The sequence below is a fragment of the Papilio machaon genome, chromosome 2 (assembly GCF_912999745.1).
Source record: "Papilio machaon chromosome 2, ilPapMach1.1, whole genome shotgun sequence".
In the NCBI taxonomy this organism is placed as follows: domain Eukaryota; kingdom Metazoa; phylum Arthropoda; class Insecta; order Lepidoptera; family Papilionidae; genus Papilio; species Papilio machaon.
This window is the reverse complement of record NC_059987.1, coordinates 5226520-5253131: the sequence shown is the minus strand read 5'-3', so window position 1 is coordinate 5253131 and position 26612 is coordinate 5226520. Positions and strand designations below refer to the sequence as shown.

General features: G+C 34.3%; 4 protein-coding genes across 6 annotated transcripts; 2 read left to right on the top strand and 2 right to left on the bottom strand.

The window, feature by feature from the left end:
* Positions 1-585: 585 nt before the first annotated feature.
* Positions 586-8518, bottom strand: LOC106708974 (aryl hydrocarbon receptor nuclear translocator homolog). The gene is made up of 15 exons (XM_014500595.2): positions 8308-8518; positions 7687-7735; positions 6176-6256; positions 4549-4709; positions 4167-4339; positions 3921-4068; positions 3645-3830; positions 3361-3449; positions 3001-3208; positions 2689-2839; positions 2419-2561; positions 2118-2296; positions 1841-2031; positions 1379-1592; positions 586-851 (listed from the first exon to the last, which is right to left on the bottom strand). The coding sequence occupies exons 1-14, from the start codon at positions 8333-8335 to the stop codon at positions 1391-1393; spliced, it is 1989 nt and encodes a 662-aa protein (XP_014356081.1). The 5' UTR covers positions 8336-8518; the 3' UTR covers positions 586-851; positions 1379-1390.
* A 435-nt stretch (positions 8519-8953) lies between these two features.
* On the top strand, positions 8954-16529 carry LOC106709082 (trafficking protein particle complex subunit 8). Its single transcript, XM_014500772.2, has 18 exons — positions 8954-9226; positions 9751-9912; positions 9982-10270; positions 10343-10487; positions 10581-10659; positions 10983-11080; positions 11157-11345; positions 11425-11525; positions 11885-12133; positions 12212-12494; positions 12614-12796; positions 12906-13194; positions 13273-13561; positions 13731-13869; positions 14023-14230; positions 14575-14792; positions 14949-15736; positions 16058-16529. The coding sequence occupies exons 1-18, from the start codon at positions 9079-9081 to the stop codon at positions 16311-16313; spliced, it is 4113 nt and encodes a 1370-aa protein (XP_014356258.2). The 5' UTR covers positions 8954-9078; the 3' UTR covers positions 16314-16529.
* Positions 16530-16996: 467 nt separating this feature from the next.
* Positions 16997-22136, top strand: LOC106708972 (casein kinase II subunit alpha). 3 transcript variants are annotated; one of them, XM_014500592.2, is made up of 7 exons: positions 16997-17149; positions 19370-19653; positions 19929-20116; positions 20190-20382; positions 20877-21106; positions 21184-21332; positions 21689-22136. In XM_014500592.2, the coding sequence occupies exons 1-7, from the start codon at positions 17110-17112 to the stop codon at positions 21775-21777; spliced, it is 1173 nt and encodes a 390-aa protein (XP_014356078.1). In that variant the 5' UTR covers positions 16997-17109; the 3' UTR covers positions 21778-22136. The 3 variants fall into 3 exon arrangements, with proteins under 3 accessions (XP_014356078.1, XP_014356079.1, XP_014356080.1); XM_014500593.2 differs by lacking the exon at positions 16997-17149 and adding an exon at positions 18816-19000; XM_014500594.2 differs by lacking the exon at positions 16997-17149 and adding an exon at positions 19039-19058.
* A 2355-nt stretch (positions 22137-24491) lies between these two features.
* Positions 24492-26431, bottom strand: LOC106709004 (cytoplasmic tRNA 2-thiolation protein 2). The gene is made up of 4 exons (XM_014500645.2): positions 26058-26431; positions 25376-25752; positions 25043-25306; positions 24492-24846 (listed from the first exon to the last, which is right to left on the bottom strand). Exons 1-4 carry the CDS (start codon positions 26320-26322, stop codon positions 24601-24603), a joined length of 1152 nt encoding a protein of 383 aa, XP_014356131.2. The 5' UTR covers positions 26323-26431; the 3' UTR covers positions 24492-24600.
* Positions 26432-26612: the final 181 nt, after the last annotated feature.

Here is a 26612-nt window from a genome sequence, read left to right as displayed (position 1 = left end):
AATAAAGTCAATTTTCTCATCGACAAGGAAAGATATAAACAGGAATGATTGGACAATAAAAGGGTATAGTAATGTTTATTTTACATATGCATGCGAAATATGAACTAAAATTCGCCGTTACATATTTCTTGAACTTAATTATGTAGGAAGTATATGTGTCAGATTAGCTCACATTAGCTAACTCTAGCGATCACATATGGATATGGAGGACCAGCAACATCTGACTATTAAGAGCGGCACATTTGTTATTGGCTAATATGATACACATACATACTGATATTGCAGATATTTTTTTTTACATCTGCACGATGTTTAAAATTGTAATCATTAAATTATTTACGTTCATGGAAAATAAAAGCAATGTTAAAGATCATGTTCCTTATATTTAATGAAAAATCTTTTACAAAATTGAGATATACCTAATTTTGATTGAATACAAATTAATAAAAAATTTCGTAATGGAGAAAATATCCATAAATGCATTACTTACATAAAAATATTGCTACGTATATTAAAATAAACTTGAAAAAAAAAAATTAAAAACTAAAAAGATTCAAAACAACAATTGTCAAAAATCATGTTCTATAACTATATGTATTTATTAATAATACAGTACTAAAATTACAAGTTTAACCTATACAATGCACCTTATATTGAAATATCGTGATGGAATGTTTTTAACAACATATCCAAGGTGCAGAAACAATATTTTTTTTCGATCAGTACGCACGATACACGCACGGAGTGGTGGACGTGGGCGTGGGGCGTGGGGCGTGGGGGCGAGGGGGCGTGTGCGTGTGGTGCGGCGGGGGCGGGGTCTGCTGTCACTGACTCAGCTGCCAAAATCATCTCTATAAATAAAAAATTACTCTAAATTATATACTCAACCAGTGCTAAGGTTAATAGCTAATTTAGTTAATATTTAATCACATAAATACGTAATTGTATCAATAGCTTTAATTTTAAGGAGCTACATAAAAACAACATTCGTCGTTTTTTAAAAACATATATATTATTTGAAACCTTTTACACACAGGATACAAATTAAAGACTATTTCTAATTTATACATACTTAAGGCACCTTGAATTAATTTTCAATCACCTAAAGCAGAGTGTTAACGTTTGTTTAAAATGTCCGCTTTTATTCCTTTATAGCTATACAACAAGCCCCGAAACAAAGTATTATGTACTTCAACATGTTAATTTAAGACTACCTATGGTAACATATTGTAAAATTAAACTACATCAATGCTTGAGTTTGTTCAAAAAAATACCTTAGAAACAGGAACATTAAACAAAAATTAACACGAATCATGAGCGAAACAATCACAGAGCCGCATGCCAGTAAAAAATCTCATAACGAAAGTTTCATATTTACATAGAGCATGTGCTATTCGAAGTTGGAGTTGAACATGTTGATGTTGAGGTCCTCGAAGGTGGCCTGGCCCGAGTCGAGGATCTGCAGCATGTCGGAGAGCTCGTGCGGCGCGTGGCCCCCCTCGCCTGCCGCCACGCCCCCCACAGCCGCGCCGCCCACTCCGCCCACACCCCCCACGCCGCCCACGCCGCCCTGCCACGACCACATGCCTGCAACCACACCACCACCCTCTACCAACAAATGTAACACAAAAACACATTACACTTTCATTATACTTTATATTAATGCAGTAGTTTAATCTTTAAAAATTACTGTCTCTATATTTTTTTAGAAATTCATATTTATTATTTATTTATTTTATTAAATAGTTCTTTCAACTTTATGAATTTTCTCGTAATTTTTTTCTCAGATATTATCCACGTTAAAATATAGAAAAAACTGAAAGCAAATGAATGCAAGAAATGATTACCGTGTGTGGGATGTGTGGGATGCGTGGGGTGTGCGGGATGTGCGTGGTGATTGTGGTGGTGGTAGTGCGCGGCGGGCGGCAGGTAAGCGGGCGCGGGCGGTGAGCGCGCCGGGCTGCCGCCGCCTCCGCCGCCACCCCCCGCCTCACCGCTGTACGCGTAGCTCTCCCCGCTAGCGCCCCCACTCTGTTAACATTACATATGTTATTGTACACAACACCAATAACAGTGAAATATGTAATAAATAAAATGGTATATTAATATATTGTTACTGGTCTGAGTGTGGTCCATGTGGTGTGGGGCGGCGTGTTAGCGGGGCGGTGCGGCGAGTAGTCCGGTGCGTAGTGCGCGTACGCCGCGCCCGCCGCGCACACGGCACCCGCTCCACCTACTCCCCCCACTCCACCCGCCGCCTCACCCGGCGAACGCGCGCTCACGCCCCCGCCGCTCACTACACAAATAACAAATCTTTAAAATATATTAAAACCTTGTTAGGTCATCATAAAGGTAGTGACAACAGTGTAATAAAAATTAGATATTTTGAATATATGTATGTACATATGTATGACGCACCGGGCGGCGCGTGGTGCTGCTGGTGCATGGGGGGCGGTGCGGCTGGCGCGGGCGCAGGCGCGTGGTACACATCACGTTGTCGCAGGTGGTAGTCGTAGCTCTCCTCCGCCGCCTCTCCGCCACCAGCGCCGCCTAATGAACGGCTGCAAGAAAAATCTTTAATATTTTATTCCCGTAACTACTTAATATTAAAAAATTATGATATTAACAGGCCTTGTGTTCATTGCATATGATAATTAACTATTACAAGTTTCTTATTGCCCTACTCACTTTGCGAGAGTATTTGTGCAGACGATGTATTCGACTTCATCATTATATGGGTTGAGGAAAGCAAAAGCCGATGTCCTCAGCCAGATCCACTCTCTACTTTTGGTCCGGAACCGATACATTAAGGATATTATTTGTCCTTTGAGCTTTAGAACTGAAAAAGAAAAGGAAATAAATAATTTGTGTATCTAATATTTTTAAAAAGGGATATACTAGGATAAACTAGTCTGAACAATAAACATTTTTGCAAGATGTTTACATGCATTCTTTTATTTTATAACACTTATTGTTGTCTCTGTTGGAAGCCACGGTTACCTTGGTCGAAGTTATCCCGCATATGTTGTTGGTCCTCGGGGTGGTAGAAGTCGTAGCAGAGTTTGCCGAGCAGGTCGGCGGGTGCGTGTCCCACCACTTGCGCGGCGCGCTGGTCCGCGAACGTGAAGCGCCCGTCGGCCGCGTGCCGAGACACGAACTCCGCTCCCCCGCACCCCGCTCCCTCCGCATTCGTCGGCGTCGACGTCACCTGCGCCCGCGAACATGCCATGTTACATTACAGATACACAGCCTATAAGCAAGGTCATTTTCATGATTACAAAGTTATGAGAATATGAATTTTATAAAAAAAAAATATTTTAAAAATTTAAAATTCAAAAGACAGTAAACACTCGTATATACCTGTAACCGTCCAATAGCGACGAGGCAACAATGTGACGCGTGTAGCTCGTCTTCGACCGGCCGATCCATCTGCATACCTGGAAACAGATCTGATGTCCCAAAATACATAAAATTGTGTTTTTAATGATTTAAAAACAAAATTTTTACATATTTCCCAAAAGTACTCTTTCAAGTTATATTTAGTTATTATTTAATTTAATAATTCAAATTATATAATTTAGTAAGGAATAATTTTGCTTTTTGTAGGATCCTGCACTTGAAGGTGTAGCGGCCAGATGGTTTACCTGTCGGCGGCCAGTTTTTGATGTAGCCCGTGCAGTGTACGACGGCGTAGTTGTGTCCGTCGTGGGAGGGGCCGAGCGAGTTGCGCGCGCGCAGTCGGCCCACGTGCGCATCGCCCGCGCCCGTCCCGCCTACACGCATGCGACAGATGAACCCGCGACGCGACCCCATCACTTGACGCATCGATGCTGAACAAATATAAAGCTGTAAATATCACAGCGCCACCAAAAAACTTCATATTGATTAGTGTTTAAATCGTGAATAAAAAAGATGCTTACATTGATGTCCCTCTTTTTTAACAGTGCCCGTTTTTAAATCTAAAATCCGGCCCGTGTTCTGTGGCTCTTGGGTGCTTAACTGTTCCCGGACTTTTTCCACATCGTCGGGATGCACTTGGTCGAATAGACATGACGAATACCATTCTCCCTGTCAACAAAAACTCTCTGTTCAAAGAATTGCTGCATACAACCTAACCTTAGATACAATCAACTTTCAAATGTTACGTTAATAAATAACATACGCACCTGAGAATAATTAAGTACTGGTGCTATACTATCACTAACATATATAATACGTCCGGTGTCGCAACTAACGACAAATAAAAAACCATCTGCCGCTTCTAATATAAGGTGCTTCAATTCTTGATCAGTTAAAAATGACGGTTTGTATGTGCCATCGGTTGAGGTATTTCCTGTACCTAAAAATTTAATTATAGAAATTAAAGAGATTTTGCGAAATAAGTCCGAGTATAAATTTTTTACTGAAAATTTTTAGGTAGATTGTGCAGAGAACCATATTAACCATATTGGGTGCCCTTTGCACCCAGGTGTTCAGGCGTTACTGAATGTACTGAATATGTTTATTTGAATTATGAAATATTATATTATTATTCATTATAATGTATACCTCTGAGTGCTTTCATATGTGCTACTGCCATACGCAGTATGGTGAGCTTGTCGGGCTTGCGGGCGAGGGCGGAACATGTTGGAACCATGTCAGATAGTTCCGTGATATATGCCGTCATCTTGTTCCTGCGCCGACGCTCGATCTCGCAATGATTCTCACGACTGAAATTAACATTCATATAGAATATATAAGGCACGTGCTTAAATACATTCGCAATTTATACATCTATAATGTTCAAAAACAATAAAATATCCTAGTGATGTATAAACTATAGTAATATATAAACTAAATCATTCTTGACGATGTCTTTTTTAGTACTCGTATGCTATAATAATGTTCGATAAATCTTGATATATAATCATTATGGTTTTGGTATACAATTTATATGTGTATACAACAACAATTTTGCTGTAAAGTGCTTGTTATCATAATGTCAAAATGAATTCAGTATCAAGGTGTTTGGAAGTCTGGAAGATGGCTATAACATTACCATATCTTAATAAGTCCCTAAATTTAAAGAATTTTATTTAATAAGCTATATCAAAGGTACGCGTATAGCGTGATAAGACACGTTTCCAATCATTACGCGGTTATTTACAATGAATGAATAGCTCATGGGAAAAGATAATTGTATAATAAAGACCTTGCAGGAGCATTTACTTGATTATTAAGGTGATAGGTGAGACCTTGTAATATTATTTTATTTGTAGTTTTATAATTTGGTATAAACGAATACTAGAAGATCTTTGCACTAGCAGTATAATAGTATGCCAGACAAGTTTGGCGTCGCTTTATCGAACTCATTGTCACTGTAGTGTTGGCGATTCGATAGCTTATGCTGGATTGGAATCATGGAAACACTATTATCTAAACAGTTCATTCCAGTCCAGCGCATTTGGGTTATTGAGCTCGGAAGCTTGGAATCATTTGAACAAGACACAAAGATATAGAAATGCTAAATGTTATGGCACTGTACCGCATTTTGTAGTGCGTCGCGGCACGTCGTATTAACGCATCGAGTGAAAGGTGCAAAAACGAAATTAAGTAACGGAATGTAGACCATATCATACATTTCGTTAATTAATGAAGCGCAAACAATATTACGATTTCGGTCCGATTATCGAGGTAGCTGACTAAAGCATTCCACAGAATTGTATGATTTATCATATTGGTTCATTTAAATAAGTTTTTTTAGAGAAAATTATTTTCAACCCACTATTCATTTACTTGTAAATACAAATGCTGATTTAAATTATTATGTGTTACTTGACCTATTTTATTATTGTTTATTAAGCATGTCCATTGAAAACTATCTGCTGACAATGCTTTATGAATTTTCACTGCACTCTTCTTGTATTTAAAATAGAATCTTTTGCAAATATTTAATTTTAATAAAGGAACTATTAGTTATTCATGAAAAGTAAATTAAAATCAGTGTATCTTTTATATGTCGCATCAATTTATAATACAAATAATTGCCACGACTTATACATTGGAATATCAAATGTATGAATTAAATGAATTTCCAATGCAAGAGCTACAAATTCACTGACTGATAATATACTGGTATCATGTTGCATGGCATGGTATGGCATTATATAAAGAAAATAAATAATAAAATACTTACCTAGCGAACCTCTCTTTGTCTTGAATATTGTCCTCCTCCATCCTTGTGTATTTCCCACCACTTGCGTCGTCTTCATCGGACCTGATAAGAAAACCTAAATTTTAATTTATATCTTCTTCTTGAGGTGCCTCTCAGACTAACGAAGGTTGGCAATCAGTTCTCCATATTTTTGTTTCTCTTGCGAGGTGAAACAGTTAATTTATATACAATCAATTAATTCTCAAAGCTTTTTATATGCAGTTTTTGAAGAAGTAATCAATTTTATTACCACGTAAAACAGGTGAACTTGACATCACAAACTATTAACTTGCCACATATACATTTCTTTGAATTAACTTTGTGATCAATATTTTTCAAATACGAATTTGTTTTAAAGAATGCGAATGTTTAGATGGATGGATTGATGGATGGATGGATGGATGTTTGTTTGAAGGTATCTCCGGAACAGCTCAACAGATCTTGATGAAATTTGGCACAGATGTAGTACATAGTCTCGAAGAACACATAAGCTACTTATTATTTTTTTTTAATTACGAGCGGACGGAGTCACGGGCGACAGCTAGTAATCTTATAAATTAGAAAGTTTGAATGAATCAATGTTTGTTATTAAATAACTCCTGATTGGTTAAATGGATTAGTACGGAATTTGGAACAGACATAATCCTGTATGTTAGGTTAAGTTTTTTATTTAATTTTAAGAGAATGGGGTCGGAAGCGACAGCTAGTGTTAATATTAATCTTACTAAATAACACAAACAATATTGATCTTCTTTCACTAGTTCTCACTGTTAAAGTTTGTGATAGATTTTATCATATAAACATATCTGGTCTAGTTAGGTTTAATTGTCATGGATAGATTTATGAGAAAGTAATATACAGATAAGATATTTATCATTTTGATGACTATTATTGGTTTCACATTTTTCATCAAGCTAAATAATTTATCACAAAAATCTAATTTGACATGAAATAAAAACTGTCCCACAAGAAGTAATTTAAAAAGAAATACTAATTATGAGAAAATTTTCAAAACATCTTGATGCATTTCTCCCTAAATTCCACAGGCACAATGTAATTGATTACATCATAATGTAAAAAAGGAGCTTGTTATATGAACCAGCTGAAAATTAAAACTTTATTGGCCTAAAGAATCAAATTTTTTGTCAATTCTCAAGGGTTCTCTACTGTTCCTTTTTAACTGAAAATGTTTTATTTGGTATTGCACATTTTATTGATAGTTGTCAAAATTTTCATTTAGCTTTGTAGTGATTCTAGGAAAAAAAAATTGTTTTAGTTGATTAGTAAATACAAAATTCCCATAACAAAATGGTATGTTTAATTTGAAGCACTTTGCATACTTTTTATGGATAAGAAAAAGTAGTGTTGTCATATTTAATATTGAATAATAAAAATTCAAGTATTTACTATAACATGAAACAAAATATAAAATTCTTGGATATTTGATGTTTAAATGTAATCAAATTTTTTAGTAGATAAATCTGTTGTCTTACCCAACACTGCCAGCACGGCGCTTTTGTAAATCTTTTGATGGGTCAGCCCCTATAAAAAATTGCAATAAGCTTTTTGCTAAAAATATTCTAGGTTACAAACTAGGTTCATGTGATGCAAGCTAAATGTATATTCATGGTTTCAAAAGTATTCAAAATAATTACAATAATATAAATAAATAGTAAATCTTTCAAAGTATAAAATTATCAATCTACACTATTGAAACTTTCATTCAAACCAAAACTTTAATTTAAGATTTTTTTCAAATTAGCATGTACACAGATAAAAAGCACAAATACCAGTCAGAAATTGTGCAGAATTCATACACTATAACTAAGTAATATTGCACTATGATAGATGCTATTTAAACTATAGTTCATCAAGGTATTTTCTGAATTGATGTAATTACTGTTTCTTGTGGGTCAATTCCGTTTAGCAACGCGTCACGCGGAACGACGTCAATAGAAAATAGGTCGGAGTTTTTCTGTTTATTGTTTATCAACAACCGCATCAATTTAAGTTTATTTGAAACATATTCAACAGTTCTTTCAAAGGAATAAATAATATACTGAAAGAAACAATATCTTAGGATATATTTCACTGCAACAAGTAAAAGCACCAACCGGGGATAGTGGGAGCCACGGCAGACATCGGTCAATAAATTCATCTGTCCACGTTATTTTATTGCTAGACAATTATTTAACATATAAATAAATATCACAAATCAACACTAAAACGTAAAAAACTTGTGTTTATCGTTAAACTCTTAAAACAACACAAACGCCATTTTTCAATAAAGATGACATGACATTGCCACCTAAAAAGAATACTACCATAACCTTCGTGTCTATTTTAGCGCATGTTTGATTTCTCTCTTACTTAATGAAATGACCTGAAAATATTTTACATGATCTCATTTCTATTGCACGATATTACACTGAATAAAAACATTTAATTAAATTATACAAGTTAACATTGTATTTACTGCGGTATTTCGATAAATGACTGAATTAGAATTTTTAGTTCATTCAATTTTGCAGAAATAAAATTATCATAAATTTAAAGCAGGTATATCGAACTATTAAAATTATTTCATACACAAGAAGTAATGTACAAAGTTGTATTAAGTTTATTATTGTTGAAACAGTGTTTGTCGAAAGTCTTACAATCGTATTGCCTTTATTTACTTAGAAGATGGTAAAACAAAACAAAATCTCAAAATAATCTGTCATTTTTTGTACCAAACTGCCAATGTCACTTTGAAAGGTGTAAAATTTTGCTTAAAAAGAATGAGTTATATATATTTTGTTAATTATTAGTAGTCAATAAGAAATAAGTTGTGTAAAGAATATTTAAGATCATAGTGTTTTTTTCACCTCAGTTAAAACTCAACCATGGCCAAATCGGCTCAAGAATTTATTCAAAGCTCTTTTTCACCTATTGTTGCGGTATTATGCAGTTCAAAAGTGAACAATTTAGTTTCAAAGAATAATTTGACGTTTTCTGAACTACTACAACCTTTTGCTTCAATGGAATGGGAAGGTACTTTGTTATTTTCATTTATTATTATGAACTCAGAATGTTTATACTAATCTCTTATTTAACACGTTAAATGTGTTTATAATTCTTCACCCCTGCTCCAGCATTTAAGTTAACACATTTACTTCTTCCATTATTTTTAACAATTATCATTTATGCAATCACTTCCTAGGCCTGTGTTTATCTACATATCCCTACACTCTCATGTAAAACTCTGTTAATATTTCGGTGTTTTACTCGTGTGTTATACTTCACTTCTTACTTTCTCAGCTACTGGAGATATGTCTGAGCTAACCGTAATAAACTCAACCTATGCATATATTCCATTCCATTATCTTAGACTATTTGAAGAATATTTCACCAAAATATGTTTTTGAGTTTTAAAGATATTTTAGTTATTGAAATTAAGACATAGTAAAGTTGATGTGAATTTCAAGTATTAAAACAATCTCATGTACAAAATAAATTATTTTAGGTTTTATTAAAGAACTAACTAAAGGGTAAAGTTAAAAAATTGTAATTTTTAGGTCAATTTCGAGAACCTGGTGGAAGCATTTGTACTGTTAAAAATTGGAAGTTAATCATCAGAGATGTCAATTGGAAACCTCTCCAACCTACAGAAGCAAGAAGACAACTAAATAATGCAGTTTTACATAATTTTGATGATAAAACTAGTACATTTGAATTCGGTATGAATACTTTTTATAAAACAAAATTTATACTTCAGCATTATATTTATATTTTCACTATTTTTACAGATGGACGAAAATTTGATGTTCCAAAACTAACACCTTGGTTTGATGCTTGGAGAGAAACATACCTTGAGGTGCAGTTCCCTTCGGATCATGAATTTACTAAACATTTTTTGTCCTGCATAATTGTTGCCACAACATTAGATGACAATATTGTTGACACATATAATCAACTAAATCAACAATATGCACAATTACAAAATGTAGCTCCACCAAAATTACCCAAATGGTTTAATAATGGTGTTTTAAAAACTTATCTTCTCCTCCATGATGTATCAACAGTATCAAAAGAAAAGTATGTTTCAATCTCTGAATCATTTTAAGAATTTTACTAATACTAATATCATTATTTTTTTTTGCATTTCAGAGCTGATGCCACATTTGAAACAGTTAAACAAGCGTTTGGTGCAAGCAATTGTTTTATGTTGACCATAAACTCCAAAAATTTATCCGATCCAAAACTACTCACAGATTATTGGGCTCAATATATAACAAGATCAACAGAATCCTATGTAAATTAATTAAAAAAAACATTATTTATGTAAACATTATTTATGTGAATGTTTTTATTTGATTTACATATTAATGTTATTATTATATTTTAGAGTGAAATGTCATCACCTATGAATGTGACAACATTTGAACCACAAGCTGCTCTACCTCAAACTACTATTGTAACACCTGGTAAGATGTCACATTTGTAGTTTTTTTTTTATATACACAAAATAATAATTACATTTACACTTAATATTTACACAAGAGTAATCAGAAATAAAAATAAAAATAAACAGAAATCATATATTTTAATTTTAAATTAAAACTCATATGACTGTAATTTATTAATTGTATTATTCATTTGTTGATGTCTATATGATAATTGGGCATATAGGTATAACAAAACATAAAGATTTTTATGTACATAATTAAAATATTTATTTTTGCTGTGATATCTCTAGTAGTATGTTATATAAAATTTTAAAATTAAGCATTGTATTTTATTATTGTAGAAGACAAACCTAACATTATGATAACATCAACACAAGAAGGTGTGCATCCATTAACTGCTACTGAGAATGATGTATATGATAATGCAAATAGCTTGCAGGTAAAATTATAAAATAAAACAACTTGTCTATGTTCTATGATAACTTTATGTGCAATTTAAATTAAATACTTTTTAGACATATTCATTTTCTGGCAGTTCAGAAAGTGTTAATGTAGCAGGAAAGGGTGTAGATTACTCTAACGAAGTACATGGAGCTGCTTTAAATACAAATGATATTGAAGCCATTAAGAAATTTCTGCACGAGTACGCATCTAAAGCATTATTACCTTATTTGGAAAAACAAATTTCTCATTTATCAGAAGTGGTAAGTTAAAATTCAATAGATAATTTTAAATCATTGACTTTTTTTTAAGAATTGAAAAATTATTTTATATTAATTTCAGGTAGCTAACAGAAAAGGCGTTAGTAGATCACTATTGTCAGCAACAAAACGATGGTTTGCAACTGGAAAACCTGGAAATACTACTGGAAATAACACAGTTATGTAAGTCTTTCTAAACTGATTATTTATGATTTTTATTAATCAATGACACTATTTTTATTTCTAACTAGCTTTTACCCGCGACTCCGTCCGCGCGGAATAAAAATTAGAAAACGGGGTAAAAATTATCCTATGTCCGTTTCCTGGTTCTAAGCTACCTGCCCACCAATTTTCAGTCAAATCGATTCAGCCGTTCTTGAGTTATAAATAGTGTAACTAACACAACTTTCTTTTATATATATAGATTATGCAACTACATATTTACCTAGTACAAGGTAGCCCAATCTCATATGTGATGTAACTTCTATACAGGACCTATTCTGTTTTTAAGAAAATGACAATTTTAATATTATATTTTACAGATATTCAAGTGATTGCCCGGAGCTACAATTGCGGCGTTTGGGCGACCTATGGTTTTTGTGTGGGCAATGGCAGCGGGCGTTTGACGCTTACCATACTGCCAAAAGAGAGTTCTACGCGGACAGCGCATGGCTGTGCTATGCGGGGGCGCTCGAAATGGCCGCCATCAGCGCCTTTATGGCCGGCGAGGCCAATCGTAAAACGCACAGTTACATGGAAGAGAGTATTGTAACTTATCTCAATACATGCAGGTAAGGCTTTGACAGTAATTTATGAAGTTAAAATAACATTTCTTCAAACTTTTAGTAATAATGAAATGACTCGTTCAGGATGGTGCAGTATGCAGTCAGAGCAACATTACTCTCCGCCTTGTGTTTGATAAACTCGGGACTTCATGGAGAGGCGGCCAAGCAGTTGATTCGTATGACTTCAGAAGACAGCGACCTCCGCAGCGCAATGCTGTTAGAACAAGCTTCTCTTTGCTTCCTGTCAGGGCCCGGTACGAAGGCCATGTGCAGGAAGTATGCGTTCCACATGGTGCTCGCGGGCCATAGATTTTCTAAAGCTGGCCAGAAGAAACATGCCTACAGATGTTATCATCAGGCCTATCAGGTAACAAAAAAAAAGTACGGAATATGGATTAGAATAAAAGTATATAAGGATTAAGTTTTGATTAGATGTTGATTTCTGCGTTATCATATGGAACATGCGTTATATTATCGCATTGTCAGGTGTACACTGGCAGTGGTTGGCGGCTGGCGACTGACCACGTGCAGTTCGCGTTGGGTCGGCTGGCGGGCGCGCTCAAGCAGGCGGTGGCGCCGCGCTGGCTGGCCGCGCCGCTCGCGCCCGCCTCCCCGCAGCCGCCCCCCCAACAAGCCGCCTTCCTGCGCGAATATATGCTCGCACACCAGGTTATTATCACCATTTTTAACATCACATGTACTGTTAGAACATTCTACTGCTAAAAACCTACCCGGTTTCTAAATACTTATCGTATAGTTTACTTGAAATTGTGGACAGCAATGGATAGAAAGTTCGGAGGAGTTTGGTGGCAAGCTGCCGGTGGTCCCGGTGCCGCTCGTGGTGCGCGGCGAGACGCGCGTATCGTGTGCGGGCCCCGCTCCACTGGCGGCGGCGGGCCGAGTGGCTGCGGCCGCACCCCCCGCCACCCCGCACGCCGCACGCGTCTGGCACCGCCTCGAGGAGATGCTCATACACGCGGCACAGGGCGCGCCTCCGATGATATTCAAGCCCACCGTTGATTTGTACACCGAGGACACGGATGCTAACCCTATTGTACCGCAAGGAGGTTGGACAACATATATATTTACCTTTACCTTTATTTCTTGAATATTTGAAATATCAAATGACATTATTGTTGTTTCAGAACCGATACAAGTCACTATAACTTTGACAAACCCATTGAAGATACCGTTACTATTGAAAGACTTGGAATTGCTTTGGCAATTCATACCAAATGCAGAAAATACCAATGTTCCTAAAGACATTCTGGATAACGAGCCTTTTGTAGCATCAGGCCGCACTTTGGATAGTAATGTGATATCTAGACAAAAAATTCAGGTGTCTCTCCTCGAAGGGGAATGTAATAAACGGTTAACTTTCTCTTTAACTCCATTGCAAGTTGGTCGCTTACATATCAAAGGCTTGGCATACAAGTAAGTAATCGTAGAGTAAGAGCAAAAAGTAACGCGTGACACTTTTTCCAGGAACATACGCACTTGAAATTTTCTCATATTGAATTGTTCACAGTTTGCTATTATTCTATTTAGACAGTATTTACATAAATAATGAAAGATTTTTATATTTATTTTGATAAATATTTAGGTTAACCAATACTGGAGAGGATGGTAAAGAAAACAATAACAGCATAGTTATCACGGGAAAATTGGAATTATCGTCTGCTGGTAATGACGCTGACAAACGTTTGCAAATTATAGTCATACCACAAGCTCCATGTTTGCAGGTTATCATTTTTCTATTGTCATTTTTTATTAGGTAACATAATAGATTGATTTAAGATAAAATCCTAATTTCAAAATAATAATTTTGAGTTGTAATGTAAGAATTTGTATGTTATATAGAAAATGTGAAACTATTACCTTTGTTCCCTAAACAGATGACTTTTTCGGAGATAAGTCCGGATGTGATAAGTGGGGAGTTGAGAACGATAGACGTTGAATTTCGTAACGTGGGTCCGGTGGAGATGAAGAATTTATACGTGGCCGTGTCTCACCCCGACTGCCTCAGTCTGGTCACGGAGGAGCCGAGCGACGACTTCAGTATCCTGTACGAAGAGAAGTACCAAGAACCACCTGTATATCAAGGTCAGTTACATCTCACATGGAACAAAACTACTCAACATTATTTTGTTGTCAGTTGCATCACTTAGTAGAAACGTGATAATAAAAAGTGTTCAATAACTGCTCCTTGTTAATTCTGGTAATCTTTCTATCTATACATATAATAAAATTTGTGTATCTGTATGTATATTTGCTTTACAATTTTTAAAATTTTTGTCCGTCTGTCCGAAAGCCGCGTTTGTTTCTGGTAATAGGATCTATTGTCACGGGACTTCACTGGAAGTTAGATGTTGTGTGCGGAAATATTGTAGCTAACTTTTTATATTTTAATAAAACTGGAGGTGTAAAAAATGGTAATGTAATGGCAGACGAACGTGCAGCGCGCGCAGGCAGGCGGGCGAGTGCGGCGCGGCGCCACACGCGACTTGTGAGCTCAGTGCTGGGCGCGGCGGCGGGCGTGCGCGCGCGCCTGCTGCTGCGACCGCGGAGGCGCGCGCCCGCACTGCGCCTGCTCGCCTACTACGAGACAGCGCTGCCGCAGCGCCCGCACAGGCTGCTCAGGCACGAAATGAGACTACAGCCTATGGTACAACATTCTTATTATACTACTTTTTGTATTCACAGATGTTCTACCTAATTAAGAAAAATTATTTAAAGTAATTATTTGACAGATTGAATAACAATTAGCTATTTTAGGCAATATAATGTCTCTATTGTTTTAAAATTACAATGTATATTACAGGAGGCTGTTGAAATTCAAGTCACACCGAGAAGAAGTTTAAATAAGTCTGAAGAAGAAATGGTAGAAAACATGAGTTTAGCTGTTGAAGTTAAAAATGTTTGCAAGGAAAATAATGAAGAGATAGCTATAGAAGTTTTGGAGGTTTCAATGATAAGTCAGCAGTGGACTTTGACCGACCTTATCGCCGCGCCTAGTATGGACGCCGCTTTAATACCTCGTGAAAGGGTTCATTACGTTTTTAAAGCTAAGAGAATATTCGAAGAATCGGACAAAAGTAATGTCGAATATTCCCACATAAAAGTTTCAACGAAGCGAAGCCAAGAAATCGAAGCTGATGTTAAGTCTTTGCCATACTCAAGGTTCCTCATGGATTGCCTGCCTTCTACTGACGATTTGACTGATTCGAATTACTCAGAAACTGAAACAAAACGAGACGGGTTGATACAATCGATGCTCGTTGTAAGATGGAAGGCGCACGATAAAGTTAAAAGTAGAACCGCAGTGGGACAGCACTGTTTGTGGATTAATTGCTTTTCTAAAGCCTTGTCGCAAGAAAAAGAAGTGTCATCTGAATTGCCCATACAGTTGGACGATTTGGAAAACTTCAATGAACCGAAAGATAAAAGCGACACTAATAATATAGTTCTTTTCAGGCTGGAACATTCCAACTACGTCAATCATAACTTTATGCAAAGAAAATTGTGCATGATACCGATTGTCATAAATATAGTCAACTGTTACGGAGTACCAGTCTCTGTGTTTATAGATATGACTAAACAACAAAACAGGTAATATTTTAAATTACGCATAATGTTTACGCATAACATACGGTATTTGTATCACAAAAAACAACTGTAATGGTTTAACAATTAAGAACAATTTTTTAGTTAAAATCAAAGGTAATATTAAATATGGAAGATAATTTGGCGGGCGACGGGAAGCATAGAAAGGGCAAATATCCTCTTTCTGTGCATCTTTTGGTAAAGTTAGGCAAGATATGTGCAATTGCAGATGTCCATGAGCTGCGGCCGCTTCACTGTTTCGGAGAATTCAATTACCCTCTTGTTCTATTGCCACCTTGTAATGTGAAAAATAAATGAATATTTCAGGGAATCAACGAGTGAATTAGGTTGGGCGGGAGCTTTAAGTTCGGGGCCCGATGCGGAGTCGAAGAGTTTGGGTGTGAATGTGACGTTGCAAAAGTTCGAGACGCGGCGCGTGCACGTGCGTGCGTTGTGCGCCGCTCCCGGCACGTACGTGCTCGGCTCCGCGTTCACACTCACCACCCGCTGCGGCCTCGGCACGCAGGCCACCGCGCACTTCTCCAACAACACCTCGCTTCTAGTCGTCAGACAAGCCGCTTAGGATATCTGCTCGCTATATTTGTTACAAATTTATAGAAATTTATTTTTAATTTGTCGATCAATTGAAATACTTATTATGTAGGTACCTATGACACATTGATAATGATCATTTATGTTGCAATTAATTAAAATTAGCTAAAAATTATATTTCCATTTTCCACATATTATGTAATTCGTAAGTGTATTTTTTTCTCTCAAAGTTACTGGCATTCCACAAAATGCAACAAATGCTTTGTTGAACTTGTAACATTATTTATTTACTTGTATTCGATAGTGAGGTGAAGAATATAAATTTGTAAAATGATTTTTATTATATGATTAATTGAAATTTAACAAAAAATTTCTAATAAAACAGTAAAATATCACTTTTTGAAAGAGGCATGATTAGCATATTGGTTCAAAATTTGTGTACGCTGGAACGCTGGCCGAGCACGAATTTGTAATAATTTGTATGAGGTTTTTGGTGTAAGGTACACCAAAAATTTCATACTACGCCCGATAAGAGCGCTGCACAGATTTTAATAAAGATTTTGTCGTTGACAACACGATGTTGATTGTCACAAATATTCGTGGTCGGCCTTCGGCTTCATATAAAATAAATCATATTATTTACATTTATGTATTCACAATTTCAAATAAAATTGTTAAAAATTTTATAACTGCTATAAATATGATATCATAAATATTGAATTTCAGGACAAACAAGAAATTATTGTTTTTGAGTATTTGAATCAAAAATGTAGTAAGTGGCTTCATACTTTGCAATCGTATTAAATGATCTATGTTAGTGTAGTACAATGGCATCTTGGAAATCAAGATTTTACATTTTATTGACAGGTATTATTAAAACATATTATTGATTAACAAATATCTGAATCATCTATTCATATGTACCACAAATGTGTGAAATTAATTTATGTTATAATAATTTGAAAAATCAATTTAAATTTATTCATATTACAAGAATTGGCATTATTTCTACCCTCTTTTATTATTACCTAATGCGCAAGACACAAATGCTGTTGATTGCAATGTCGGCGCTAACCTCAGTATAATGAGGGGGTCTGAACCCCCAGAGCTTTTATCTTACACTCTCAGGAGTGTAGTGTAGATAGAAGACTCTGGAGCCTTGTACCAGGATTGACATGTGGGAGTCGTTGTGAGAAGAATTTAACACAACTCTGTAAAAAAATCAGGATGCAATTCAGTTTCCCCTAAACTATGCAAAAATCACACCTGTACTTAGTAAGCTCCAACTTTAAGTATTAGACAGAACGGATCTTATTAGAAAAACCTACATTGTGCTTTGGCCTGATCGACATTTTAGAACTTTCAAGTGTAAAATCAGTCAGGATAAGATTCGAAAATAAACTATTGCAACTTTGGGCTACCCATGGCCTCTTAAACTGGGTATACATTTTTGTTATAGCAAACACGGAGATTTTTTGTCGTATCAATTTTTTTTAACTTGATCTATTTTATGTACTAAAAGGTGGTCTCTTAAATTCGCCGAAATGCCTTTAATCAAAGGAAACGCACAGAAAAATAATATTTTCCCTTCATATGCGTCCCCTCTTCCGGCGAGTTCACGTCCTCTTCCCATCCTTTCCTAATAAGAAAAGGGTGGGAAGAGAAAAAAGACTTTAATTAAGCCTCTGAAGGATCACTTCCACTTCATGCCTGTTTTTGTGTGGTCGTGGTTGCATTTAAGAAATGTATAAATACTTATCATATTATATCAAAAAACCCTCTACCGGGAAAACTAAGCAGCTTTGGATAGAGGTGTTTAGTTAAAAGTAGTGAAAAGTCTTGTTTGAAATAACCAGAGACAACATAGAATCATAAATGAAACGGCAATTTAAAAGTTTTTTTTATTGCTGAACACGTTAAGTTCTACGCCAATATTTTTACCATCTTAATAAGTTTTGTAATCGGAATGAATGACAAATATATATTTTGTTGGTTACCATTCACATATTGTTTATCGAACTTTAAATTGAATTGAAAGAATTTAGAGCATATTTTTAACAAACATATTTATATCCAGACTCAATCTCGACCATGGTGTGAGTAGGTCACAAAAGATTAATTAAATTTTTTAACCTTATTTACTGTTCAAAACAATATATAAGTAATAAGTATTTATTTAAATAATAAGTACTTAATGATATTTGCATCTCCCCTACCTTATTTTAACATTTTGATAAAAATCGTGAAATCCAATCCTCTATTCTTTTTGTTTATCGCGGTATAACCAAAGTAGTAATTTTTTGTGTTCGAGTATTTCCACAGAAAAGTTAATTTATAAATTATTGTAATAGATGACTTTTGGTAAATTTCTATTCAATTTTAACTTAAAATTAATAAAACTTCATGAAACACGCAGGCAGGATAGTGAAATAGATGAATCAGAGTCTTATGTTTTAGCCAAAGGTGCGAAAGAGACAACAATTTTCGCTCAGACTGTAGTAAAGAAGTGCCAGTTGTGGACGGTGTACTTTCGTTGTACTTTGGTATATTAGATGGATGGATAGGCGTCCATCTTGAATTTTGCTGAATTTGTGCCGGTTATGTGATAAAAGTGTATTTTATAGATCGGACTTCACTTTACTTGTTAATTTTCAAGAAGTTTACGTATGCTGCTACTGTTTAATATTTAATATAGGATTAACCTCAGTAATGTGTTAGGTATGGATATTTTACCGAACCATTTGATCATTTGACGAATAATGGCGTGCGTTTTTCTGTACGAAGACTTTCAAATTTTATTTCATGTCATCATTTTATGATTAGTTCTAACTTATTTGTAAGCCTTATTGTAAAGTTGCTTAGAAATATTTTTTGTACCCTTTCGAGTTTTTAATCAATTTGTAAAGTTTGGCAGCAACTATTGAGCTGGATGTCGTTTTTAGGTTATACATCAATACAAGTGACTCGTAATCGTTCGTAATCGCTAATAATGATTCCCAGTGACGACTTCTATGATTAAAACTATATTAGTCAAGTGTGATTTAGTGTGATCTTTAAAAGTGACGTCGAAAATATTTTTATTCACAGTATCATTACTCAAGACATATGCGATTTCCGGTAAGAATATCGTCGATAAAACCTTAGGTTGGCAAAGGTATAAAACGATGGCATTACCTAGTAGAGCCCGGGTATATGCCGATGTTAATTCACAAAAGCCACGAGAATATTGGGACTATGAAAGCTATGTGGTCGACTGGGGTAATCAGGAGGATTATCAGCTAGTACGGAAGCTTGGGCGCGGGAAATATAGTGAAGTATTTGAGGCAATAAATATCACAAATAATGAGAAGTGTGTAGTAAAAATATTGAAGGTAAGTCGCATAGCTTAACATATAATGCTAATATTTGAATATTTCTTATAGTTTTTATTCATAGTAGAAGAAATTTTGCATCGATTAATAATGAATACATGCATTTAATTTTATAACTTAACTTTTTGTGAAACATGTGGCACACATATACATTATGTACATTGTACATTACATTAAGTAGTAACACTAATTAAAAAAGTACTGCATAATTGTCCTACCAATTGGTATTTAAACATTTTTAAATAGGTCAAGTAATGTTTTTTTTTGTTTTATAGCCCGTTAAAAAGAAGAAGATAAAAAGAGAAATAAAGATATTAGAAAACTTAAGAGGTGGCACTAATATAATAACTTTACAAGCTGTAGTTAAAGATCCTGTATCTCGTACACCAGCTTTAATTTTTGAACATGTGAACAACACTGATTTTAAACAACTGTATCAAACACTGTCAGATTATGATATAAGGTAAATATGCATACACTGAATATAGTTAATATACATACACACCTGTGATGTTCAATGTCTTGTCATTTTTAAGGTATTATTTGTATGAACTACTGAAGGCATTAGATTACTGCCACAGTATGGGTATTATGCACAGAGATGTGAAGCCTCACAATGTTATGATTGATCATGATAATAGAAAGTTACGTCTCATTGACTGGGGCTTAGCAGAGTTCTACCATCCTGGACAGGAGTATAATGTCCGTGTTGCTTCTAGATACTTTAAGGTAAGGTATTTAACACTTTTTATTGCTGTATTTAGTCTTATAGTTTCTGATTCTGGTAATTTTAGAATAGTTTGTATTGCATTTGTTTGTATTGTATTAAATTTGAATTGTTATGGATGAAAGTTATTGATTTTTTTATATCTTTAAAATGTACAATTATTAAATATAAAGTGTATTTTCCTTAAGCTACATATAACTACCACACAAAATATGTGCTAATAATGCTGTTGTAGAAACTATAGCCTCACTAACTATATATTATCTATTACTGGGTAATCCGTTACTCGGCTAATTATAGAATACAAATACTCAACTGACTTATGCCTTCAGTGGACTAGATCAATGTATCTAAACTATAAATTAATTTCTTCATTAAAATGAGTATTCTGTATTATTTCACTATGTAATATGACTTGCAATTTGTGCTAATTATGTTGATATACATATGTTGCCATTTTAATATTCTAAAGATTGTTTTGCTAATCCAATTTCAGGGCCCAGAACTATTGGTTGATTATCAAATGTATGACTACTCACTCGACATGTGGTCATTAGGGTGCATGCTGGCATCTATGATATTCCGTAAGGAACCATTCTTCCATGGTCATGATAATTATGACCAACTTGTGCGTATTGCGAAAGTGCTGGGCACTGAAGAATTATTTGAATATTTGGACAAATATCATATAGAATTGGATCCTCGATTTAATGATATTCTTGGAAGGTGGGTAATGATAATAATTTAAGGTATCGCAAATGTTTTGATTGAATGTAATTCCAAAAACATTTTTCTATTCACAGGCATTCACGTAAACGGTGGGAGCGATTTGTTCATTCTGAAAACCAACATCTGGTATCCGCTGAAGCTTTAGACTTCCTTGATCGTTTGTTACGTTATGATCATTACGAGCGTTATACTGCTCGAGAAGCCATGGATCATCCATATTTCTGTGAGTATAATTTCGCCCACAAAGTTAATAAGTTTACATAACAGCATACATAAATATGCTATGTGTACAATGTAGACCTGGATTAATATCAGTTGAACTTCAGAAGTCTTGTTTCTCCAGTTTAGTTATACTTAAGGTCTTGTTAATTAAACAGATATTTCCGTACGACGATGACGTAAAATGTTAAGTAAAATTCGTACTATTTTCTCACACATTACACGTGTAAACTTATCTATATAATTTTAAAATCAGGAGTCATATTTAAATTTTTTTTTATGTGCTTTATGCATGTTTTATATCTTTGTAAACTTTATATTGATTTGTGACATAAATTTGATAAGTGACTATTGTTACAGATCCAATTGTGAAAGAGCAGGGTCGAATGGTGACATCCAACTCTCCAACTCCCAATGCACTACAAGGACCAATAAATGCTACGGAATAATCATTAATAAACTCAGTAATGCTCTTTATAAACACTATATATTGAATATTTACTTGTACAAGGTTCCAGACGAGATCCGTGACAGAGACAACAACACAAACACTCCGGTCCACTGTAGGAAGAGACGGCAAGGGGCACGGTGAAGTCATCTCTGTTCCAACCCAAACTGATAACAAAAGGAATTCCAATGTTTACAAAATGAATTAATTTGGAAAGACAATATAATTTAGTGTTTAATGTTAGTAAATATCAGGTTAATTCATTGTTTTAAAGTGTTTTTCTCCGGTAAAAACTACTAAGTCCATGAAAGTGTATCAAGCTATTACTTTCTATATTTTACGGTGGTTTCTAAATTTAACAGTTAAAGTTCAATATGAATCTTTTTCATGAAGTTCAATATTAATTGTTGAGGTAAAGGAAAATATTTGGAGTTTGATTGCACTTGATCTTTTGCATTTATTAACCTATATGGTATCGATATTGTAATTACTTGTATCATATAATATTGATAACACCTGCATACAGATTGAGAAATACTGGTTAGAAACATTTTGTTGGTACTGCTATTAAAATTTTGTATTTATGTAATAAAAGCAAAATGTAGATATGTGTAATATAAATACAAAATTTTAAGATGTTAACGTTTCTTTTTATTACATGATAAAAAGTAGTAATGTCAAAATGAATATTGCTTCTATTAGAATATTTTAGTAAGTTATGTTAGCTGTCCCTACACGTATAGATCAATCGAGTCTATCGTTGACATGAACGTTGATGATGGGCTGCAATGGTTATAATTTATTTTTAGTGTGATAACTTCAAGTTGTTGCATCAAAATTTTCTTAATAAACAGACTAATTTTGCCTGAACTTTGTCTTCGGTTTTTTGTATTAATAACACGAAATATTAAATTAGATAATACTTTTCCCTGTGTTGCTGCCATGTTTTGGTCTTTATAACATGCTAGGATATCTGTTATTGTTGACTTAGAGGAAACAAACTATAATTTTGTCTTATATTTCTGATTGTTACTGTTTAGAAGAGGCAGGCAACGACGACACCAGAATGGTTGCAGCATATTTATTGTATTTTGATGTTTGTTCTGCTTCTCGATGGAACAGATGATAAAATTGTAAAGTTCACAACAAGCATACTACATTTATATATTGTGCTTGTTCTTTTTTATTTTTATTAATATACATATGAATAAGTGTATAGCTTTTTTTAAAAGTTTCGGAGAAGGAGACTAAAGGAATTTCATTAATATCGATTTCAAAGGTAATAAAGATATATTACCTAGTGTAGATTGGATTGGTAGTCTTAAAATAATTCTTTAACTTTAAACTATCGTGGTTTTTACAAATATACAGTTCGTAAGAAACAGGATTCTTACCACGATTAAGATGTTTGAGCTCCGGATATTTCGGCATATTTGCATGCGCCATGAATTTTAGACACTACCGCACAGTCAGCCCGTGATAATGGCGCATGCAACTGTGTCCAAATATCGAGAGTTCAAACATCTTTACCGTGGTAAAAATCCCATTACTTACGAACGGTATATCGTACTTCTTACTAGTATTATAAATGCGAATGTTTAGATGGATGGATGAATGTTTGTTTGAAGGTATCTCCGGAATGGCTGAACGGATCTTGATGAAATTTGGTAATAGATGTAGAACATAGTGTGGAAGAGAACATACTAAAGTTTTTTTTAATGCCGTGAGGACAGAGTCGCGGGCGACATCAAGTTAAAAATAATTCATGAAAAATCAACTGGTATTTTACTTTGGTTCGAATTATTTTCATTATAAAAGACCTTAATTATTTCATGAACACCACGTATGTATTCTGCATTAAAGAAGTCGCACGAAATGCTGCTTTGCGCCTTAGGAAATCAAGGATATAAAAATGATTTCCTTATAAAAATCTGGAATAATAATCTTGTACGCATATATACCTAGTTAATTAAAACACTTAATAATTCGAATAACTTATCTAGATTGAAAAACATCCAGTTACCTCTTTTTAAAACCATTTTAGACCTACTTCTGGTATTCTGTTGGTTTATTAAAAATTAAACAACCTTTTAATATAACTTTTAAACAGTAAAAATGCATGAATTCGCCTATAATCAGCTTTGCCCGAGAGGCCGTCGAGGGGCAGGTCGACGCGCGGCGCTCGAGCAATCTTTTTAAATAAAATACCAACTCAAGGCTGAACTAGTGACTAATGCCTTTTATGAAATGCAAGAAAATCCATAACTTGATGTAGGTACTAATTACAAAAATTAAGCTCAACAGAGAGAATAAGGGGTTGAAATGCGGTTATATATGCTAGGACTTAACATACCTACCTTTAGATGCTTTACTTTAGACTAAGCCCTAAAGCGTTTCCGTATTTTCTGGAAAAGACTGGATTTTAGCCACTAAAACCACCCGTTTAAATGTTTGCATTGAGCTTATGTGAACCTTTCTAATAAACGCAACAAGCAGTTATACTGTACAAGTAGTGGAATAGCGTTTTGTGAACTAAATTCCTACAATAATCAATCGTGCGTAGTCTTATAGCATCGTACTGCGTTTAAATGCTGCGAGATCATGAAGGCATTAAAAATGCGGAGTCGTCGTGTAACTGCAACGACTAGTACAATTGCTGAAGCACAATTGTGCCATTCATTATTACGCACATAAGAAATAATAACAAAATCATTATCACCAAATAATCACAAAATCCTTTTAATAATTTATTTGGATTGAAATTACATTATATAATAATGCATTACAAGTTCTTATAAATGTAGTTTTCTATGCTAAAAACATACTAGACTGGCAGCATATCTTTAAATAAATTATTATTTTGGTTTCCTGACTCCAAATAATTTTTACTACAACAATAACAAAAATATTCATTTATGAAGGGGAACATTGATCCATCATGCTCATTCGTCAATTCCTTTGGTCTAGTTTCTTCATTCAAATATTGTCCGGGATGAAAATTTGAAACTGTTCTTGAAAAGTTTGTTGCCTCTATTGCTGTAAGCTTTTCATTATTTGGAACAACAGCACTCTAAAAAAGGTAAAAACAAGCCATAAAGTTTAAATTAAAAATGTAAGTTGATTAGTTTTGTATCAGTTGAGGAGATGACATTTATAAATAAAATATTTTTAACAAACACAAAAGTTCACTTGCCCAGATCCTACGGATATGAAAAGTAATCGTTGAAAAGGGACTGTTTTAAAGGAAAAAAAGTGAAAAGTCTTACCTTACAAAATTGACACCTTTTATCACTTTTGTCAATTGAACCAATTTTATCAGCAGTTTTGCACACAGTTGACACAGTAGCTGGGAAGTTCTCCTGTAGGTCCCACACAAATTGTTTTATAACTGATTGAAGGTTATTATCTTGTATTTTATCAATTGATATGTGGGTGAGATTCTTTATTTGGATATAGTGATGTAATTCCTCTACAGTTATATCCTTCATTGGTCTCAAAATTTTTATTTCATCGCGGCTATCTGAAAAGCCCTAAAAAATTTGATGTTATTATTTTAAATTTTTTTTTTTTCAACATATTTTAATTTTAATATAACTTACTATATCATATTCTACTTGTGATCCTCTGCCAATTGCAAGATTAGAGAGCAGATTGACTGCCAATGTTGTTGTTGTTTCTGCCGTAAAAATAAAATTACACTGACATTCTTTAGCTACTCGTCTGAATGTATCATGTTTTATTTTGGTTTCTATATCATTGCTTGATGTTGGAGTCACTTTTTTTAATATATTTTTTAGATTAGTCTTTAAATCTTGTTCAGTATTTGTCTCCGCTAAACTGTTTATATCAGGCAGAGTATTTGATTTTTGAAAGTAGAATTTACTAATGTTTACAATGTAAACATTAAATTTGTAGGATTTGCACTGGTTAATAACTAATTCCGCAACTTTATGATCGGTTTCCTCCTCTCCAAATCCTAAAAACAAATATAAACTAAAAAAAATCACCTACAAGTGCTAGAGCCTTATTTCAAATGACAAAGTTTACATATTCATCAGCTATGATTTGTCATGTTTGGTAAGAAAAATGTGAAAAAATTCTTAAAACTAAAAATTGTATGATACTAAGACATTTGAACATTTTCAAATGGAATCAGTCTATTGTGACAAGCTATTTTTTGAAAAGATGATGAGTGGTAAATACTTATACATACATTAGAGGAAAGTTTTATCAGTGTTAGTGAGAATTTTTAAAGGAAAGGAAAGTAAGTAATATTTTTACCTGTGAGATGCAAGAAAAATGGGATTATTCTTAATTTTTTATGATTATCTTGTAGTAAACCATTATAAATTAAGTCCAGTAGCACTGTGGAACTTTGTCCTCCAGTCAGGCAAACCAAAACCTTTTGGTTTGATGATAATATTTTGTTTTTTCCAATACATGCTCTGAACTTATGATTTACACTTATCATGAAACATTTTACACAATATAGGTGTTCTTTACGAATAGTGAGAGTACCGAGGTCCTTACATTTCTTGCAATACATTTTTATAGTATTTACGGTGAATATTTTAAAAATAACTTTAAGTAATTGTATAGTAACAAAACAATAACCTTTTCATTTTCGTGTTCAGTTTAGGTTAGACCATAGATTAAGTAAATATAGGAAAGAGAAAGAGTAGTTTCACAGATCGTTACAATTCAAGTCTATGACACGGTAAAAATAATACCGTGAGTGAGAGAGATACAGTTATACCCAATTCCTGTGACGTGACAAAGACAGGGATAACTATCTTCTGTCCCTTTCTGCGTACCAGGCTTTGGGGTTAGTTTGGA